This window comes from Numenius arquata, unplaced genomic scaffold (genome assembly GCF_964106895.1).
Source record: "Numenius arquata unplaced genomic scaffold, bNumArq3.hap1.1 HAP1_SCAFFOLD_1510, whole genome shotgun sequence".
Taxonomy (NCBI): domain Eukaryota; kingdom Metazoa; phylum Chordata; class Aves; order Charadriiformes; family Scolopacidae; genus Numenius; species Numenius arquata.
The window spans coordinates 1-16,760 of record NW_027414627.1 but is presented as its reverse complement, the minus strand read 5'-3'; the positions used below and the strand labels follow the sequence as shown (position 1 = coordinate 16,760).

Below are 16,760 nucleotides of genomic sequence, written 5' to 3'. Positions count from 1 at the left end.
CCCATAACCCCCCCAAATCTCCCCTTTAGGGACCTCAGGACCACCCCAAACCCCCCCAGGGACCCCCAAAATCCCCCAAAATCTCTCAAGGACCCCCCCCCGCCCCCCGAAATCGCCCCCCCCGGTACCGGCTGATGATGCGCTCGGTGTGGAGGGGGCGTCCGGCCGCCCCCAGGCGCAGTTTGCGGTTGAGTTGGAGGGCGACCCACACCTCGGAGCGTTCGGGGGTCAGGTCCAGGGGGGAGTCCCCCTCTTTATTCCGCACCTCGGGATCGGCCCCCCGGGACAGGAACAGCCTTTTTTTTTGGGGGGGGGGGGCATAAAGCGTATGTGTGTTAGGGGGCGGGGGGGGGGGTCACCCCAAAGCTTGGGATTCCCCCCACCCCCACGGTACCCCCACGGCCTGGGGACACCCCCCCCCCACCATGGGACACCCCCAAAAAATGGGGACCCCCCCCCAAATGGGACCCCCCCCCACATCCTGGGACCCCCCCCAAAAGATGGGGACCCCCCCCCCCAATGAGACCCCCTCTGAGACCCCCCCCTACATCCTGGGACCCCCCCCCATCTTGGGGCACCCCCAAAAAATGGGGACACCCCCCAAATGGGACCCCCCCCACATCCTGGGACCCCCCCAAAAAATGGGGACCCCCCCCCACACACACATCCTGGGACCCCCCCCCATCTTGGGGCACCCCCAAAAAATGGGGACCCCCCCCCCCCAAATGGGACCCCCCCCCACATCCTGGGACCCCCCCAAAAGATGGGGACCCCCCCCTGAGACACCCCCCCCCATCCTGGGACCCCCCCCCATCTTGGGGCACCCCCAAAAAATGGGGACCCCCCCCCCAAATGGGACCCCCCCCACATCCTGGGACCCCCCCAAAAGATGGGGACCCCCCCCCCCCCAATGGGACCCCCCCACACACACATCCTGGGACCCCCCCTGAGACACCCCCCACCCTCATGGGACCCCCCCCCACCTTGGGACACCCCCAAAAAATGGGGACACCCCCCCCCCGAGACCCCCCCCCACATCCTAGGACCCCCCCTGAGACCCCCCCCCTCCCCTACATCCTGGGACCCCCCCCCCATCTTGGCTTGGGACACCCCCAAAAAATGGGGACCCCCCCAAATGGGACCCCCCCCACATCCTGGGACCCCCCCCCACCTTGGGACACCCCCAAAAAATGGGGACCCCCCCAAATGGGACCCCCCCCCACATCCTGGGACCCCCCCAAAAGATGGGGACCCCCCCTGAGACCCCCCCCTACATCCTGGGACCCCCCCCCCATCTTGGGACCCCCCCAAAAGATGGGGACCCCCCCCCAATGGGACACCCCCCCCCCACCTTGTGCCCCCCCCCGGCCCCCCCCCCCACGTGACGCAGTCGGGTGGTGATGTGAAGGGGGGGGGGGGGGGTGTCCCCACATCCCCCCGTCCCACATCCCCCCCATGACCCCCAGCCCCCCCGGACCCCCCCCATCCTCTTGCCCCCCCCCGCGCCCCCCCCACCCCCTTGCCCCCCCCCTACGTGACGCAGTCGTGGCAGCTCTGGCGGGCGGCGATGTGAAGGGGGGGGGGGGTCCCCACATCCCCCCCGCCCCACACCCCCCCCGTAACCCCCAGCCCCCCCCGGACCCCCCCACCATCCCCTGACCCCCCCCCGCGCCCCCCCCACCCCCTTGCCCCCCCCTACGTGACGCAGTCGTGGTAGCTCTCGCGGGCGGCGATGTGGAGGGGGGTGTCCCCGTGGAAGTTGACGGCGTGGAGGTCGCAGCGGGCGTTGAGCAGGACCTCGGCGATCTCGGCGCTGCCCGTGAAGGAGGCCCAGTGGAGGCAGATGTTCTCCTCCTACCCCGGGGGGGGGCAAAAATCAAGGAAGGAATTGCCCCCCCCCCCCTCCTCGGGGGACAAAACTGCCCCCCCCCGGGGGAGAAATCAACCCCACGGGGGGAGAAACCCATCCCTAGGGGGGGAAAAAGCACCCCAGGGGGGAAGAAAGTCACCCCGTGGGGGCAAAAAGCACCCCCCGGGGGAAAAAACAGACCCCCCCGGGGAGAAATTGCCCCCCCGGGGGAGAAAACTGCCCCCCTCGGGGGAGAAATCAACCCCACGGGGGGAGAAACCCATCCCTAGGGGGGGAAAAAGCACCCCAGGGGGGGAGAAAGCCACCCCATGGGGGCAAAAAGCACCCCCCGGGGGAAAAAATAGACCCCCCCGGGGAGAAATTGCCCCCCCCGGGGCAAAAACACACCCCCCCGGGGGAGAAACCCACCCCACGGGGGGAGAAAGCCATCCCTAGGGGGGGAAAAACCACCCCAGGGGGGGAGAAAGCCATCGCTAGGGGGGATAACAGACCCCCCCAGGGGAGAAATTGCCCCCCCCGGGGCAAAAACATACCCCCCCGGGGACAAAACTGCCCCCCCCCCCGGGGGAGAAACCCACCCCACGGGGGGAAAAACCCATCCCTAGGGGGGGAAAAAGCACCCCGGGGGGGGAGAAAGTCACCCCATGGGGGCAAAAAGCACCCCCCGGGGGAAAAAACAGACCCCCCCCGGGGAGAAATTGCCCCCCCCGGGGCAAAAACACCCCCCCCCGGGGGAGAAACCCACCCCACGGGGGGAGAAACCCATCCCTAGGGGGGAAAAAGCCACCCCGGGGGGGGAGAAAGCCACCCCATGGGGGCAAAAAGCACCCCCCAAGGGAAAAAAACAGACCCCCCCGGGGAGAAATTGCCCCCCCCGGGGCAAAAACACCCCCCCCGGGGACAAAACTGCCCCCCCCGGGGGAGAAATCAACCCCACGGGGGGAGAAACCCATCTCTAGGGGGGGAAAAAGCACCCCGGGGGGGGAGAAAGCCACCCCATGGGGGCAAAAAGCACCCCCCGGGGGAAAAAATAGACCCCCCCGGGGAGAAATTGCCCCCCCGGGGGAGAAAACTGCCCCCCCCGGGGGAGAAATCAACCCCACGGGGGGAAAAACCCATCCCTAGGGGGGGAAAAAGCCACCCCGGGGGGGAAGAAAGTCACCCCATGGGGGCAAAAAGCACCCCCCGAGGGAAAAAACAGACCCCCCCGGGGAGAAATTGCCCCCCCCGGGGCAAAAACAGACCCCCCGGGGGAGAAAACTGCCCCCCCTGGGGAAAAACCAGACCCCCCTGGGGCAAAAACACAGCCCACGGAGGAAAAAAATGCTCGGGGGGGGCTCGAAACCGCCCTGGGGGGGTCCCTGAAACTGCCCCGGGGGGCCCTGAAACTGACCTGGGGGGTCCCTGAAACTGCCCCGGGGGGCCCTGAAACTGACCTGGGGGGTCCCTGAAACTGCCCCGGGGGGCCCTGAAACTGCCCTGGGGGGCCCTGAAACTGCCCAAAGGGATCCTGGAAACTGCCCTGGGGGGCCCTGAAACTGCCGAAGGGGAGTCTGGGGGTCCCTGAAACTGCCCTGGGGGTCCCTGAAACTGCCCCGGGGGGGTCTGGGAGTCCCTGAAACTGCCCCGGGGGTCCCTGAAACTGCCCCGGGGGGGTCTGGGAGTCCCTGAAACTGCCCCGGGGGTTCCTGAAACTGCCTTGGGGGGGTCTGGGAGTCCCTGAAACTGCCCCGGGGGTCCCTGAAACTGCCCCGGGGGGGTCTGGGAGTCCCTGAAACTGCCCTGGGGGGCCCTGGGAGTCCCCGAAACTGCCCTGGGGGTCCTGGAAACTGCCCTGGGAGCCCTGAAACTACCCAAAGGGGGTCTGGGGGTCCCCGAAACTGCCCTGGGGGTCCTGGAAACTGCCCTGGGGAACCCTGAAACTGCCCTGGGAGGGTCTAGGGGTCCTGGAAACTGCCCTGAGGATCCTTAAAACTGCCTGGGGGTCCCCGAAACCGCCCTGGGATCTCTTGAAACTGCCCTGGGAGGATCTGGGGGTCCCTGAAACTGCTCTGAGGGTCCCTGAAACCGCCCTGGGGGCCCTCGAAACCACCCTGGGATCCCTTGAAACTGCCCTGGGAGGGTCTGGGGTTCCCCGAAACTGCCCTGGGAGGGTCTAGGGGTCCCTGAAACTGCCCTGAGGGTCCTTAAAACCACCCTGGGATCCCTTGAAACTGCCCTGGGAGGGTCTGGGGATCCCTGAAACTGCTCTGAGGGTCCCTGAAACCACCTGGGGGTCCCCAAAACTGCCCTGGGATCTCTTGAAACTGCCCTGGGAGGGTCTGGGGGTCCCTGAAACTGCTCTGAGGGTCCCTGAAACCACCTGAGATCCCTTGAAACTGCCCTGGGAGGGTCTGGGGTTCCCCGAAACTGCCCTGGGAGGGTCTGGGGGTCCCTGAAACTGCTCTGAGGGTCCCTGAAACCGCCTGGGGGTCCCCGAAACCGCCCTGGGATCTCTTGAAACTGCCCTGGGAGGGTCTGGGGGTCCCGGAAACTGCTCTGAGGGTCCCTGAAACCGCCTGGGGGTCCCCGAAACCGCCCTGGGATCTCTTGAAACTGCCCTGGGAGGGTCTGGGGGTCCCCGAAACTGCTCTGAGGGTCCTTGAAACCGCCCTGGGGGCCCTCGAAACCACCCTGGGATCCCTTGAAACTGCCCTGGGAGGGTCTGTGGTTCCTGGAAACTGCTCTGAGGGTCCTTGAAACCACCCTGGGGGTCCCCAAAACCGCCCTGGGATCCCTTGAAACTGCCCTGGGAGGGTCTGGGGGTCCCGGAAACTGCCTGGGGGTCCCCGAAACCACCCTGGGATCCCTTGAAACTGCCCTGGGAGGGTCTGGGGCTCCCCGAAACTGCTCTGAGGGTCCTTAAAACCGCCCTGGGGGCCCTCAAAACCACCCTGGGATCCCTTGAAACTGCCCTGGGAGGGTCTGTGGTTCCTGGAAACTGCTCTGAGGGTCCTTGAAACCACCCTGGGGGTCCCCAAAACCGCCCTGGGATCCCTTGAAACTGCCCTGGGAGGGTCTGGGGGTCCCGGAAACTGCCTGGGGGTCCCCGAAACCACCCTGGGATCCCTTGAAACTGCCCTGGGAGGGTCTGGGGCTCCCCGAAACTGCTCTGAGGGTCCTTAAAACCACCCTGGGGGCCCTCAAAACCACCCTGGGATCCCTTGAAACTGCCCTGGGAGGGTCAGTGGTTCCTGGAAACTGCCCTGAGGGTCCCTGAAACCACCTGGGATCCCTTGAAACTGCCCTGGGAGGGTCTGGGGGTCCCTGAAACTGCCCTGAGGGTCCTTAAAACCACCCTGGGATCCCTTGAAACTGCCCTGGGAGGGTCTGGGGGTCCCTGAAACTGCTCTGAGGTTCCCTGAAACCACCTGGGGGTCCCCAAAACTGCCCTGGGAGGGTCTGGGGGTCCCCGAAACTGCCCTGGGAGGGTTTGGGGGTCCCTGAAACTGCCCTGAGGGTCCCTGAAACCACCTGGGGGTCCCTGAAACTGCCCTGGGAGGGTTTGGGGGTCCCTGAAACTGCTCTGAGGGTCCCTGAAACCGCCTGGGGGTCCCCGAAACTGCCCTGGGAGGGTCTGGGGGTCCCCGAAACTGCCCTGAAGGTCCTTGAAACCACCCTGGGATCCCTTGAAACTGCCCTGAGGGTCTAGGGGTCCTGGAAACTGCCCTGAGGGTCCTTAAAACTGCCTGGGGGTCCCCGAAACCGCCCTGGGATCTCTTGAAACTGCCCTGGGAGGGTCTGGGGGTCCCCGAAACTGCTCTGAGAGTCCTTGAAACTGCCCTGAGGGTCCTTAAAACCACCCTGGGATCCCTTGAAACTGCCCTGGGAGGGTCTGGGGGTCCCTGAAACTGCCCTGAGGGTCCCTGAAACCGCCTGGGGGTCCCCGAAACTGCCCTGGGATCTCTTGAAACTGCCCTGGGAGGGTCTGGGGGTCCCTGAAACTGCTCTGAGGGTCCCTGAAACTGCCCTGAGGGTCCCTGAAACCACCCTGGGATCCCTTGAAACTGCCCTGGGAGGGTCTGGGGGTCCCTGAAACTGCTCTGAGGGTCCTTGAAACTGCCCTGAGGGTCCTTAAAACCACCCTGGGATCCCTTGAAACTGCCCTGGGAGGGTCTGTGGTTCCTGGAAACTGCCCTGAGGGTCCCTGAAACCACCTGGGGGGGCCTGAAACTGCCCTGGGAGGGTCTGGGGGTCCCCGAAACTGCTCTGAGGGTCCTTAAAACCACCCTGGGATCCCTTGAAACTGCCCTAGGAGCGTCTGGGGCTCCCCGAAACTGCTCTGAGGGTCCTTGAAACCACCCTGGGATCCCTTGAAACTGCCCTGGGAGGGTCTGGGGGTCCCCGAAACTGCTCTGAGTGTCCTTGAAACTGCCCTGAGGGTCCTTAAAACCACCCTGGGATCTCCTGAAACTGCCCTGGGAGGGTCTGGGGGTCCCCGAAACTGCTCTGAGGGTCCTTGAAACCACCTGGGGGTCCCCAAAACTGCCCTGGGAGGGTCTAGGGGTCCTGGAAACTGCCCTGAGGGTCCTTAAAACTGCCTGGGGGTCCCCGAAACTGCCCTGGGATCTCTTGAAACTGCCCTGGGAGGGTCTGGGGGTCCCCGAAACTGCTCTGAGGGTCCTTGAAACCACCCTGGGATCCCTTGAAACTGCCCTGGGAGGGTCTGGAGTTCCTGGAAACTGCCCTGAGGGTCCCTGAAACCACCCTGGGATCCCTTGAAACTGCCCTGGGAGGGTCTGGGGGTCCCTGAAACTGCTCTGAGGGTCCTTGAAACTGCCCTGAGGGTCCTTAAAACCACCCTGGGATCCCTTGAAACTGCCCTGGGAGGGTCTGGGGGTCCCTGAAACTGCTCTGAGGGTCCTTGAAACCACCCTGGGGGCCCTCGAAACCACCCTGGGATCCCTTGAAACTGCCCTGGGAGGGTCTGGGGGTCCCCAAAACTGCTCTGAGGGTCCTTAAAACCGCCCTGGGGGCCCTCGAAACTGCCCTGGGAGGGTCTGGAAGTCCCGGAAACTGTGTTTGGGGAGGGGGGGGGAAGGATCTGGTGGTCCCCAGAGCGGTCTCGGAGGGGGGGGACGGGACACACCCACCCCCGACACTCACGTTGTCGGTGAGGGTGACGTCGGCGCCGCGGGTGAGGAGGCGGCGAATCACCTCGATGTGTTTGTGCTCGGCCGCCCAGATGATGGGGGTCCAACCCCCGTTGTCCTGGAGAAGGAAGGAAGGAAGGAAAGGGGGGGGTTCGGGGGGGGTGGGGGGGGTGTGTCCCCCCCCAAAAAAAATAGAGGGGGGGAGGGGTGTCCCACCTGGGCGTTGACGTCCACCTGCCCCGTGGAGAGCAGAAGATCCACCATCTCCAAGTTGCCGTTCTTGGCCGCGTGGTGGAGGCAGGTAGAACCGTCCTCCTCCTTTTTTTTTTTTGGGGGGGGGAGGAAAAAAAAGGGGGGCGACGATGACGTCAGCGGAGGTCGGGCGATGATGTCATACCCCCCCCCCGCGCCCCCCAACCGATGATGTCATCGTCGCTCACCTTACTATAAACGCAACCCCCCCGGCGCACCATGTACCGAGCCGTCTCCACGTGGTTGTTGGCCACCGCTTCCATCAGCGGCGTCCGGCGGAGCTTGTCCGTGGCGTTGATGTTGGCGCCCGCCTTTTTTTTTGGGGGGGGGGGGGGGACACACACATCAGGGACCCCCCCCCAGACCCATAGAAACCCCCCCCGGACCCATAGAAACTCCCCCGGACCCATAGAAACTCCCCCGGACCCATAGGAACCCCAAGGAACCCTAAGGAACCCCAAGGAACCCAACTGAGATTCAGGAACCACCCCCCCTGGACCCATAGAGACCCCCCCCCAGACCCATAGAGACTCCTCCAGACCCATAGAAAGCCCCCCGGACCCATAGAAACTCCCCCGGACCCATAGAAACCCCTCCCGGACCCATAGGAACCCCAAGGAACCCTAAGGAACCCCAAGGAACCCAACTGAGATTCAGGAACCACCCCCCCTGGACCCACAGGGAACCCCCCCCAGACCCATAGAGACCCCCCCAGACCCATAGAAACCCCCCCAGACCCATAGAGACCCCCCCAGACCCATAGAAACCCCCCCTAGACCCATAGCAATCTCTCAGACCCACAGGAACCCCAAGGAACCCTAAGGAACCCAACTGAGACTCAGGAACCACCACCCCCAGACCCACAGGGAACCCCCCCCGACCCATAGATCCCCCCCCCGGACCCATAGAGACCCCCCCAGACCCATAGAAACCCCCCCAGACCCATAGAAACTCCCCCGGACCCATAGAAACCCCCCCGGACCCATAGGAACCCCAAGGAACCCTAAGGAACCCAACTGAGAATCAGGAACCACCACCCCCAGACCCACAGGGAACCCCCCCCGACCCATAGAGACCCCCCCCGGACCCATAGAGACAATCCCAGACCCATAGAAACCCCCCCGGACCCATAGAAACTCCCCCGGACCCATAGGAACCCCAAGGAACCCAACTGAGATTCAGGAACCACCACCCCCAGACCCACAGGGAACCCCCCCCGACCCATAGATCCCCCCCCCCGGACCCATAGAGACAACCCCAGACCCATAGGGACCCCCCCAGACCCATAGAAACCCCCCCAGACCCATAGAGACGCCCCTGGACCCATAGGAACCCCAAGGAACCCAACTGAGATTCAGGAACCACCCCCCCTGGACCCATAGAGACCCCCCCCCAGACCCATAGAGACCCCTCCAGACCCATAGAAACACCCCCCAGACCCATAGAGGACCCCCCCCCAGACCCATAGAGACCCCCCCGGACCCATAGAAACCCCCCCCGGACCCATAGAGACCCCCCCGGACCCATAGAAACCCCCCCGGACCCATAGAGACCCTCCCGGATCCATAGGAACCCCCCCCGGACCCATAGAGACCCCCCCGGACCCATAGAAACCCCCCCCCGGACCCATAGAGACCCCCCCGGACCCATAGAAACCCCCCCGGACCCATAGAGACCCTCCCGGATCCATAGGAAACCCAAGGAACCCTAAGGAACCCAACTGAGACTCAGGAACCATCCTCCCACAAGCCACAAGGACCCCACCCCTGACCCATAGATCCCCCCCCCAGACCCATAGAAACACCCCCCAGACCCATAGAAACCCCCCCCAGACCCATAGCGAGCCCCCCAGACCCATAAAAACCCCCCCAGACCCATAGAGACCCCCCCGGAGCCATAGGGACCCCAAGGAACCCTAAGGAACCCAACTGAGAATCAGGAACCACCACCCCCAGACCCACAGGGAACCCCCCCCGACCCATAGATCCCCCCCCCGGACCCATAGAGACAATCCCAGACCCATAGGGACCCCCCCAGACCCATAGAAACCCCCCCAGACCCATAGAGACGCCCCTGGACCCATAGGAACCCCAAGGAACCCAACTGAGATTCAGGAACCACCCCCCCTGGACCCACAGGGAACCCCCCCCAGACCCATAGAGACACCCCCAGACCCATAGAGACCCCCCCAGACCCACAGAAACCCCCCCGGACCCACAGAAACCCCCCCGGACCCATAGAGACCCCCCCAGACCCACAGTGAGCCCCCCCAGAGCCACAGAAACCCCCCCAGACCCACAGAGACCCCCCCAGACCCACAGAAACTCCCCCAGACCCATAGAAACACCCCCCCCAGACCCACAGAGACCCCCCCCAGACCCATAGAGACCCCTCCAGACCCACAGAAACCCCCCCAGACCCATAGAGATCCCTCCAGACCCACAGAAACCCCCCCCAGACCCACAGAGACCCCTCCCAGACCCACAGAAACCCCCCCCAGACCCATACAGACCCCTCCAGACCCACAGAGACCCCCCCCAGACCCACAGAAACCCCCCCAGACCCACAGAAACTCCCCCAGACCCACAGAAACTCCCCCAGACCCATAGAAACACCCCCCCCCAGACCCACAGGGACCCCCCCCAGACCCACAGAACCCCCCCCAGACCCACAGAAACCCCCCCCAGACCCACATAAACCCCCCCTCCAAGCCACCAGGACCCCCCCCAGACCCACAGAAACTCCCCCAGGCCCATAGAAACTCCCCCAGACCCATAGAAACACCCCCCCCCAGACCCCCAGAGACCCCCCCAGACCCACAGAACCCCCCCCAGACCCACAGAAACCCCCCCTCCAAGCCACCAGGACCCCCCCAGACCCACAGAAACTCCCCCAGACCCACAGAAACTCCCCCAGACCCATAGAAACACCCCCCCCCAGACCCACAGAGACCCCTCCCAGACCCACAGAAACCCCCCCCAGACCCATACAGACCCCTCCAGACCCACAGAGACCCCCCCCAGACCCACAGAAACCCCCCCAGACCCACAGAAACTCCCCCAGACCCACAGAAACTCCCCCAGACCCATAGAAACACCCCCCCCCAGACCCACAGGGACCCCCCCCAGACCCACAGAACCCCCCCCAGACCCACAGAAACCCCCCCCAGACCCACAGAAACCCCCCCTCCAAGCCACCAGGACCCCCCCCAGACCCACAGAAACTCCCCCAGGCCCATAGAAACTCCCCCAGACCCATAGAACCACCCCCTCCCAGACCCCCAGAGACCCCCCCAGACCCACAGAACCCCCTCCAGACCCACAGAGACCCCCCCAGACCCACAGAAACCCCCCCTCCAAGCCACCAGGACCCCCCCAGACCCACAGAAACTCCCCCAGGCCCATAGAAACTCCCCCAGACCCATAGAACCACCCCCTCCCAGACCCCCAGAGACCCCCCCAGACCCACAGAGACCCCCCCCAGACCCATAGAGACCCCTCCAGACCCACAGAAACCCCCCCAGACCCATAGAGATCCCTCCAGACCCACAGAAACCCCCCCCAGACCCACAGAGACCCCTCCCAGACCCACAGAAACCCCCCCCAGACCCATACAGACCCCTCCAGACCCACAGAGACCCCCCCCAGACCCACAGAAACCCCCCCAGACCCACAGAAACTCCCCCAGACCCACAGAAACTCCCCCAGACCCATAGAAACACCCCCCCCCAGACCCACAGGGACCCCCCCCAGACCCACAGAACCCCCTCCAGACCCACAGAAACCCCCCCCAGACCCACATAAACCCCCCCTCCAAGCCACCAGGACCCCCCCCAGACCCACAGAAACTCCCCCAGGCCCATAGAAACTCCCCCAGACCCATAGAAACACCCCCCCCCAGACCCCCAGAGACCCCCCCAGACCCACAGAACCCCCCCCCAGACCCACAGAAACCCCCCCTCCAAGCCACCAGGACCCCCCCAGACCCACAGAAACTCCCCCAGACCCACAGAAACTCCCCCAGACCCATAGAAACACCCCCCCCCAGACCCACAGAGACCCCTCCCAGACCCACAGAAACCCCCCCCAGACCCATACAGACCCCTCCAGACCCACAGAGACCCCCCCCAGACCCACAGAAACCCCCCCAGACCCACAGAAACTCCCCCAGACCCACAGAAACTCCCCCAGACCCATAGAAACACCCCCCCCCAGACCCACAGGGACCCCCCCCAGACCCACAGAACCCCCCCCAGACCCACAGAAACCCCCCCCAGACCCACAGAAACCCCCCCTCCAAGCCACCAGGACCCCCCCCAGACCCACAGAAACTCCCCCAGGCCCATAGAAACTCCCCCAGACCCATAGAACCACCCCCTCCCAGACCCCCAGAGACCCCCCCAGACCCACAGAACCCCCTCCAGACCCACAGAGACCCCCCCAGACCCACAGAAACCCCCCCTCCAAGCCACCAGGACCCCCCCAGACCCACAGAAACTCCCCCAGGCCCATAGAAACTCCCCCAGACCCATAGAACCACCCCCTCCCAGACCCCCAGAGACCCCCCCAGACCCACAGAACCCCCTCCAGACCCATAGAGACCCCTCCAGAGCCACAGAACCCCCCCCCAGACCCACAGAAACCCCCCCCAGACCCACAGAGACCCCCCCAGACCCATAGAAACCCCCCCTCCAAGCCACCAGGACCTCCCCCAGACCCACAGAAACCCCTCCAGACCCACAGAAACCCCCCCCAGACCCACAGAGACCCCCCCAGACCCACAGAAACCCCCCCTCCAAGCCACCAGAACCCCCCCCAGACCCACAGAAACTCCCCCAGACCCATAGAAACACCCCCCCCAGACCCACAGAGACCCCCCCCAGACCCATAGAGACCCCTCCAGACCCACAGAAACCCCCCCAGACCCATAGAGATCCCTCCAGACCCACAGAAACCCCCCCCAGACCCACAGAGACCCCCCCAGACCCACAGAAACCCCCCCTCCAAGCCACCAGAACCCCCCTCAGACCCATAGAAACTCCCCCAGACCCACAGAAACTCCCCCAGACCCATAGAAACACCCCCCCCCAGACCCACAGGGACCCCCCCCAGACCCACAGAACCCCCCCCAGACCCACAGAAACCCCCCCCAGACCCACAGAAACCCCCCCTCCAAGCCACCAGGACCCCCCCCAGACCCACAGAAACTCCCCCAGACCCATAGAAACTCCCCAGACCCATAGAAACACCCCCCCCCAGACCCACAGGGACCCCCCCAGACCCACAGAACCCCCTCCAGACCCATAGAGACCCCTCCAGAGCCACAGAACCCCCCCCCAGACCCACAGAGACCCCCCCAGACCCATAGAAACCCCCCCTCCAAGCCACCAGGACCCCCCTCAGACCCACAGAAACCCCTCCAGACCCACAGAACCCCCTCCAGACCCACAGAGACCCCCCCAGACCCACAGAAACCCCCCCTCCAAGCCACCAGGACCCCCCTCAGACCCACAGAAACTCCCCCAGACCCACAGAAACTCCCCCAGACCCATAGAAACACCCCCCCAGACCCACAGAAACCCCCCCCAGACCCACAGAGACCCCCCCAGACCCACAGAAACCCCCCCTCCAAGCCACCAGGACCCCCCTCAGACCCACAGAAACTCCCCCAGACCCACAGAAACTCCCCAGACCCATAGAAACACCCCCCCCCAGACCCCCAGAGACCCCCCCCAGACCCACAGGGACCCCCCCCCCCCAGACCTGGAGCAGGAGGTGGCAGATTTCGAGGTACCCCTTCTGCGCCGCCGCGTGCAGGGGGGTGCGCTTGCTCTGGGCGTCGCTCTGGAAGTTGGGGTCCAGGTTGTCCACTGGGGGGGGGGCACGGGGGGGGGGGGACACACACACAGAGCACGGTCACGAGGGGGGGGCGGGACACCCCAATCCCCCCCAAATTCCTCCTAAATCCACCCCCCCTCCCCCAATTCCATAAAAAGGTATTTTAAAAGGGGGGGGGGGCATCCAGGACCCCCCCCCCAGGACCCCCTGGACCCCCCCCCGGGACCCACAGACCCCCCCCAAACCCCCCCCCCCCCGGACCCCCACAAACCCCCCCCAAGACCCCCCCAGATTCCCCTCTGCCCACCCCCAGACCCCCCTGGGACCCCCCCCCCCGCAACCACCCCCCCCTCCCAAATCCCTCCAGGACCCCCCCGCCACCCCCCAGACCCCCCCTTGGACCCCCCCAGAATCCTCTCTACCCACCCCTAGCCCCCCCCCGGGACCACCAGACCCCCCCAAAACCCCCCCAGGACCCCCCCAGGACCCCCCAAACCCCCCCCCAGGCTCCCCACACCCCCCTGGGACCCCTGGCACCCCCCCAAGACCCCCCCAGAATCCCCTCTGCCCACCCCCAGACCCCCCTGGGACCCCCCCCCGGGACCCCCAGATCCCCCCAAACCCCCCCAGGACCCCCCCAGTCACCCCCAAACCCCCCCCCGGGCTCCCCACACACCCCCTGGGACCCCTGGCACCCCCCCAAGACCCCCCCAGAATCCCCTCTGCCCACCCCCAGACCCCCCTGGGACCCCCCCCCGGAACCCCCAGACCCCCCCAAAACCCCCCCAGGACCCCCCCAGGACCCCCCAAAGCCCCCCCCAGGCTCCCCACACACCCCCTGGGACCCCTGACACCCCCCCAAGACCCCCCCAGAATCCCCTCTGCCCACCCCCAGACCCCCCTGGGACCCCCACCGGGACCCCCAGACCCCCCCAAACCCCCCCAGACCCCCCCAGGACCCCCCAAACCCCCCCCCAGGCTCCCCACCCCCCCCCCGGGACCCCTGGCACCCCCCCAAGACCCCCCCAGACCCCCCTGGGACCCCCCTCCGGGACCCCTGGGACCCCCCAAACCCCCCCAGAATCCCCTCTGCCCACCCCCAGACCCCCCTGGGACCCCCCCCCGGGACCCCCAGACCCCCCCAAAACCCCCCCAGGACCCCCCCAGGACCCCCCAAAGCCCCCCCCAGGCTCCCCACACCGCCCCGGGACCCCTGGCACCCCCCCAAGACCCCCCTCTGCCCACCCCCAGACCCCCCTGGGACCCCCCCCCGGGACCCCCAGACCCCCCCAAACCCCCCCAGACCCCCCCCCCCCCGGCCCCCCCCCAGACTCACGCAGCATGAGCACGACCTTCTGGAGCTCCCCTTGTTTGACGGAGACGTAGAGCTGCCGGGGGTGGAACCGCAGCTTCTTCCGCCTGGGGGGGGTACTGGGGGTACTGGGAGGCACTGGGAGCACTGGGGGACCCCATACTGGGAGTACTGGGAGGCTGGGGGACCACCCACTGGGGGGACTGGGGGAAACTGGGGGGACTGGGGGCACTGGGAGCACTGGGGGATCCCATACTGGGAGTACTGGGAGGCTGGGGGACCCCATACTGGGAGCACTGGGGGGACTGGGGATACCGGGGGGCACTGGGAGCACTGGGGGACCCCATACTGGGAGTACTGGGAGGCTGGGGGACCACCCACTGGGGGGACTCGGGGAAACTGGGGGGACTGAGGGGCACTGGGAGCACTGGGGGACCCCATACTGGGAGTACTGGGAGGCTGGCGGACCCCATACTGGGAGCACTGGGGGGACTGAGGATACCGGGGGGCACTGGGAGCACTGGGGGACCCCATACTGGGAGTACTGGGAGGCTGGGGGACCACCCACTGGGGGGACTCGGGGAAACTGGGGGGACTGGGGGCACTGGGAGCACTGGGGGATCCCATACTGGGAGTACTGGGAGGCTGGGGGACCCCATACTGGGAGCACTGGGGGGACTGGGGATACCGGGGGGCACTGGGAGCACTGGGGGATCCCATACTGGGAGTACTGGGAGGCTGGGGGACCACCCACTGGGGAGACTGGGGGAAACTGGGGGGCACTGGGAGTATTGGGGGACTCCATACTGGGAGTACTGGGAGGCTGGCGGACCCCATACTGGGAGCACTGGGGGGACTGGGGATACCGGGGGGCACTGGGAGCACTGGGGGACCACCCACTGGGGGGACTGGGGGGCACTGGGAGCACTGGGGGACCCCATACTGGGAGCACTGGGGGGACTGAGGATACCGGGGGGCACTGGGAGCACTGGGGGACCACCCACTGGGGGGACTGGGAGGCACTGGGAGCACTGGGAGACCCCATACTGGGAGTACTAGGAGGCTGGCGGACCCCATACTGGGAGCACTGGGGGGACTGGGGATACCGGGGGGCACTGGGAGCACTGGGGGACCCCATACTGGGAGTACTGGGAGGCTGGCGGACCCCACACTGGGAGCACTGGGAGGCTGGCAGACCCCATACTGGGAGCACTGGGGGGACTGGGGGACCACCCACTGGGGGGATTGAGGGAAACTGGGGGAACTGGGGGGCACTGGGAGGCTGGGGGAGCCCATATTGGGGGAACTGGGAGAAACTGGGGGGACTGGGGGGCACTGGGAGCACTGGGGGACCCCATACTGGGAGCACTGGGGGAACTGGGGATACTGGGGGGCACTGGGAGCACTGGGGGACCACCCACTGGGGGGACTGGGAGGCACTGGGAGCACTGGGGGACCCCATACTGGGAGTACTGGGAGGGTGGGGGACCACCCACTGGGGGGACTGAGGGAAACTGGGGGGACTGGGGGGCACTGGGAGCATTGGGGGACCCCATACTGGGAGCACTGGGGGGACTGGGGGACACTGGGAGTATTGGGGGACCCCATACTGGGAGTACTGGGAGGCTGGGGGACCACCCACTGGGGAGACTGGGGGACACTGGGGGGCACTGGGAGACTAGGAGACCCCATACTGGGGGGGACTGGGGGGCACTGGGAGCACTGGGGGACTCCACACCAGGGGTACTGGGGGACACTGGGGGACACTGGGAGTACTGGGGGGCTGGGGGACCCCATACTGGGGGGACTGGGGGGCACTGGGAGCACCGGGGGACCCCATAGTGGGGGTACTGGGGGTACTGGGGGACACTGGGGGGCACTGTGAGCACTGGGAGGCTGGGGGACCCCATACTGGGGGGGACTGGGGGTACTGGGAAGGTGGGGGACCCCATACTGGGGGGACTGGGGGGCACTGGGAGCACTGGGGACCCCCCACACTGGGGGTACTGGGGGTACTGGGAAGGTGGGGGACCCCATACTGGGAGTACTGGGGGGCACTGGGGGTAGTGGGAGGACGTAGTAGGAAGACTGGGGGTTCGGGGGGGGGGGGGGAGATTTTGGGGGTCCCGGGGGGGGTTTTGGGGGGGTGGGGGGGTCCCAGACAATTTGGGGGGGTCCCAAATAATTTGAGAGGGGGGGGGGCTCCTGTTCCACCAGCGCCTCCTCCAACAGGTCCTTATTTTGGGGGGGGGGGAGGATTTTGGGGGTCCTGGGGGGGTCCTAAAGGTTTTGGGGGGGTCCCAAAAAATTCGGGGGGGGGGTCCCAAATAATTTGAGGGGGGGGGGGCTCCTGTCTC

General features: G+C 66.3%; 1 protein-coding gene across 1 annotated transcript; it reads right to left on the bottom strand.

Moving 5' to 3' along the window:
• Nucleotides 1-128: 128 nt before the first annotated feature.
• On the bottom strand, nucleotides 129-14,510 carry LOC141478090 (histone-lysine N-methyltransferase EHMT2-like; the record flags this gene model as incomplete). The annotated part of the gene is made up of 7 exons (XM_074167224.1): nucleotides 129-296; nucleotides 1,700-1,854; nucleotides 6,995-7,120; nucleotides 7,219-7,320; nucleotides 7,443-7,565; nucleotides 13,017-13,123; nucleotides 14,428-14,510. Coding segments are annotated over 7 exons (864 nt in total), but the record flags the coding sequence as incomplete, so codon positions are not given.
• Between the last annotated feature and the right edge of the window lie 2,250 nt (nucleotides 14,511-16,760).